Here is a 5,445-nt window from a genome sequence, read left to right on the forward strand (position 1 = left end):
CCAACCCGGTTAAAGCGTCGGACATTCACTTTTTGTCCTCTGAATTTTGTAAACAACAGTAGTACCACGAGAATTTAGTGAGTAGGACTTCCCTGACAGAGGCTATATACGTGTGGCCATGTGAGAGCATTTGGGGAGGGAGAATGGACTCTCCCCACTCTCGACCGTACCAGGGTGTTTGGAGGCCGAAGTTGTTGGCCCATACGGGATTCGAACACGGAACCACTCGCACCCTAAGTGAGTATCATATCTGCAAATTATTGACATTGTTGTTCTAGTTGCTATTTCCCATGTAGTATTAGTTAGTATACTGTGATACTAAACGTTTTGTATACCTTCTATTTTCTAATTTTAAGACGGATGCTGTACGTGAATCATTGAAGAATGTATTGTTAGTTATGTGCACTGGAACACATGATATTAATCCAATTCTAATTAAAGATTCACCTGCAAATTCAAATTCAGCTATTCTATGGGAATTAACTGAAAAACATTTGTCCAGTTTTCTTCCTGAATTATTGGAACAATTATTTCCAAGTAATTTACCGGAAACAAATACGACTAATGTTATTACTAATTCAAATGATCCGCCGGCTATAACTGAATCTAATGAAGAACTAACTCATGAATCGTCAATGAGTGATGATCATATCAATGCAGTTAATCAAGGTAAGTACTTTTTGAATTTAAATAAAGTGTTATATCTAGAGCTTTGATTCTTACAATGCCACGTACTACTAGACTACTTGAACGATCGAACCCGCAACGTCGCAAGAGAGAAGACAGAAAACTAGTAAGTAGGAATTTTGTTCCCCAAAACAGTGTCAAAGTATAGTACGGAAATCTCATGTATTTATAGTTTTTGGCTCAGAGTAAATCATCATTTCGGACAACCAATAGGCACATAGGGGGTCATTCTTATCCATCCAATAGGGAAGCTACACGTCGACATTCTAGAATATTCCCCCAGCAGTGATTGGATGGAATTTCTTCGGCTCTTCCTGGGCTTCTTGAGGCTTCCTAAAGTTTACCAACGAGCCATCCTTACATAAAGCCAAAACAAATATTGATGCAGAATAATGTGGATTCATTATATTTTGTGGTTTCTCATCAGCTGCTTACAACCACATATGTATTCGAATTTTAGCATTGAGATGATAAATAGTGTGGAACAATTGACATAAGAGGAATGTAAAGGATTAGAATGACAAACGGTTATCAATGTGTGTGTACAAGAACAGGTCAGAGGCTATTCGGTGTTAGAATGAAGCAAACATAAAGGTAGAATTTCATTCACAATGCTCAGTCTAAAACCATTGATAAATTCTTGAAGACATTACCTAAAACACTTGTAAAAGAACAAAATCACGATGCCTTCCCTATCAATCCAAGAAAATACATACAGAATTTATCGAGTCAAAAACTAAGTGGAATTGAAATTGAGACATTTTGCCTTGGATTCAATTTTCATATTCCGAAAAAAATGTAACAGAATAGACACCGAAACGCAGTTTGAGTATTTATATCAACAGCTGTCAGACTTTAAACCGATGAACGACGAAAAACAAATTTGGTTGAAATCAAAATTAGTGGATATTACAAATCAGTACGTTACAACAGGAATCCCACAATCATAGGTATTGACTAAAGATCGCCAACAAGCATTAAGAAAACTCATGAAAGACGAACAAATATCTCTACTTCGCCCTGACAAGAGTTTCGGCGTAGTCATTCTTAGCAGAAATGAATACATCAGCAAAGATATGTCCATTTTTATTGATGCCACTAGATTTATCATTGACAACACCCAGAAAGACTTAACAGATGCATCAGAAGCCTCTTTTAGAAAAGTTTAGAGTACTGTTGAAGAAAAATCTAATAGATAATCCTATATACAACGAACTCAAACCAAAAGGATCACAACTACCATACTTATACGGCCTACCCAAAATATAAAAAAAAACAGACATCCCGATTAGACCAATAATATCTATGACCAAATCACCCTTTCATAAACTCGGCCCGCTGGCTGACAAGGTGCTTAGAACCAATCCGCAAGAAAATAACACCCTACAGTCTGAAAGATAGTTTTGAATTTGTACAAAAACTTGATAATACAAATGCTTCTCATAAACTCATGGTGTTATTTGACGTCTCATCGCTTTTCACAAATATCCCTATTGGACAAATGCTAATAACCCCCTTTGTACGGATTAGATAACTATAACGATGATTTCGTTCCTACAAAAACAAGTAAATGACAGTTTTGTATAATAATTGATATTGTATGCAACAACATTCCTTCCACTTGTCTTCTCAGTTGCGACTTATGAAGGATGCAGCATTCGAGTGCTCACCTTCTGCAAGACATACTGGGAATTTGAGATCGGGACATAACAAGCAACAACCAACACCTTAAGCCACAATATTCATCAAGCGCCTGCTAACAGAATCGATGGTACTAGGTAAGGATGGCAAATCGATTGATGAAGTAGTGAAACTTCATCAGTTGAGATGGCTGGGACATGTGTTACGTATGCCCAACCACCGACTGCCCCGACGTGCAATGCTTTATGGTGTAGGGGTAGGTTGGAAGAAAGCTAGGGGTGGCCAGACCAAAACGTGGCACAAATCCATGAAGTCACTGACAATTGGACTGAGCCATGCTGGTAGGTGTAGACTACCTGGTTGGGACTCGCGAGATGATAACAATCGATGGTTAGACATGGCTCAAAATCGTTTTCAATGGCGAAGGTGCATCCACTCTTTGTGTTCTGCTAAATCCTAATCTTCTGAATTCTTCATGTCCCTTTCCTTATTCTCTATCCAAATTTAGTTTACTGTTTTATACTCCTTGAATAACATCTTCAAACCCTAATCTTTCAGATTACTGCTTATACTCTTACTACTTCTACCACTATGGGATTTGAATGGACAACTGCATCTCTGTGTTAATGTGGTATGGCAACTCGAACTGATGTACGTACGTACGAAGTTCTACGTTGTAACTGACTGACTGACTGAACAGAATCGACAATCAGAAGAGGATATTGAATAGTAAATCTAATCTGAATTTTAATCAATAAATAAATCATAGAATAACATGAAAAGAAGTAGGAAATACGAATGAATACTTTTAGTGAAGAATATAAATGGCATTTTAATATGTATATATATTTGTGGGAACATATACAGAGTTCAAAAGGACTTTTCTTCCAGGGTATTACAGAATAAAATATATCGGTGCTTATAACAATATCTTTTTTATGTTGTCAAATATTTTCTTCAGTCTAGAGGACTATTGTTGTTGCATGATTTTGAATGCCGGTTTAGTGGTGGCAAGGCTTATCTCTCTTCATAAGGTTATGGGTTTGATTCCCGATAGGGTTTCGTGAATGCTCACTATTGAGTAATCCTATATTTAAACAAAACTGCTGGTCAGTGTTTCCTACTTTTCGATGGTTTTCTGAATCGCATTGGCAACTGATCTCAAAGAATCATTGTGTTGTCCTAAAATAAAGAATTTGAGAAAAACACTAATCTGTTTCTAGGTTTTAAATAAAAATTGACTAACTTATGATCTGCCCCCAAAGGCCCTGTTACGATCGAGAGTGGGGAGTGTTTGCACTCCCTCTCGAAATGCTCTCACATGGCCACGCGTATATAGCTTCTGTCAGGGAAGTCCTACTCACTGCCTTCACATAGTGGGGGTGTTGTTTATGAATTTGAGAGGACGAAAAGCGAATGTCCGGCGCCTAAACTGGGGTGATGAACACAGGGCGTCCACTCAGGGGAGTTGGAAAACCCTGATTTCAAACCAATGGTGCATATGAGCTACAGTATCCTGAGGGAAGAAATGGCGTAAGAATCAGTCGTTGGTCACCGGCTACCATGGGACTACATCTCCTCACGGTGCTTCACTGCCTTGTACAACAGATCCTTAGGTCAAAGACTCTGGGTGTGGTCCGCCAAGAAGACCACCTGGGCAGTATCACAGCCCTCACACAAATCAAATGAGATTTGTGTGGCGCAAATATATCTGGTGTCCGTTTGTACCAATATTTATGTGTTTAAATAAATAAATAAAGTTATGATCTTGAAATATATATATTTATTGTATGTTGTTCATATTTCCATTTACTCTTATCTTTGTTACATATTTCTTGATTTCCTAATAGTTTTAGATGTACCAACATCGAGGTCACCTGCTGAATCTCAATTACTTAATGATGTCAATCCTTCTGATATTCCTGTCGTTGTAGAACAATGTTCAAATCATGACATTAATAGATCATCATTGGAATTATCAGAAATGACAATATCTAAACCAAATATTTCAACAATCTATAATTTATAAAAGAAAAAAAAGAGGAGTCCATAAGAGTAATTATCCCCCTAATGTATATGAGGTTGCTGTTGTTGTTTTCTTCTTTCAACACATAGTTTTGTATGTTGACTTTTTATCTTCTTGTGTATACTAGCAAAAGTCTTTCTATCCTAAGAAGAAAAAAAAGAACAAACAACAACAATGTTTTAGTATACGACAAACATATGTGATTGTTGACTACTACTTACAAACATTTAAAGTAGTATATATGTCATAGAAACAATTTCGTGATTTTTTTGTTTTCATATTTTACGTTATTAGTGTTTGATTCTAATTTATTTTCTCTTCTGTTCAATGAAATAATTATGATCCATTCAACGGGCTAACTTCTTCTTCTTTTGAAATTAATACCATATCGTTTTCATCATGTATCAGAGAACAGACATAGAAACAACTGTACACATAAACATGGTCTCATAACTATTGTACAAAGTCTTTTAACTATGGTTTATTTTTTACTGTGATCTAAATTACCTCAATAATGAATAAAAATTACAGATAACCGAAATTATCTAACTTTGTGTTTTTTTTGTCATCAAACAAAGAAACTAACTGAAAGTAACCACAAGCGGGTTTTTGTGAAGATTTTAGTAATTTTCTATAGCTAAGATCATGTGTCAATTGAATCTACACCTCCATGGAAAACCTGGAAGCATTGGAGGGTTGTTTCGTCCTATTGTGGGACTCCTCAACAGGCAGGATCGTGGATGCGTACTTCTGAGGAGTCCCACAATAGAACGAAACGGCCGTTCAGTGCTTCCACGTTTTCTTTGGTGGTCTAGCTACAATTGACTCAAGATCTTAGCTACACAAAATTACTAAAATCTCCACAAAAAACCCCGTTGTGATAATGATCATATGCTCAGTAGTGACTGGCTCCATGAGGTAATTCCTGGAATTCTAGTTAGAAGTCGTGGCCATTGCAGCTAATCCATGTCAGGTAGAGACAGGTATCTACCTCAGTAAAATAGAAGTTGGTCGCGCAGTTTCGTGGATTGGTTGGGGTCAGACATTAACACCGTTGGATGCCGGCTCAGTGGTCTATCGGTTAAGTGCTC

The 5,445-nt window shown here is 37.0% G+C and overlaps 1 protein-coding gene across 1 annotated transcript in view; it reads left to right on the forward strand.

The window, feature by feature from the left end:
- Smp_101280 (golgi-specific brefeldin A-resistance factor,putative) overlaps positions 1-4,357 on the forward strand; it is a gene marked incomplete at both ends in the record, with an annotated part of 41,738 nt that extends 37,381 nt beyond the window's left edge. The window contains 2 exons of the mRNA XM_018792472.1: positions 357-669; positions 4,179-4,357. Coding sequence (XP_018644443.1) covers positions 357-669; positions 4,179-4,357 — 492 coding nt within the window. The remainder of the gene's footprint in view (positions 1-356; positions 670-4,178) is intronic.
- Positions 4,358-5,445: the final 1,088 nt, after the last annotated feature.

This window comes from Schistosoma mansoni (assembly GCF_000237925.1).
Source record: "Schistosoma mansoni, WGS project CABG00000000 data, supercontig 0270, strain Puerto Rico, whole genome shotgun sequence".
NCBI lineage: Eukaryota > Metazoa > Platyhelminthes > Trematoda > Strigeidida > Schistosomatidae > Schistosoma > Schistosoma mansoni.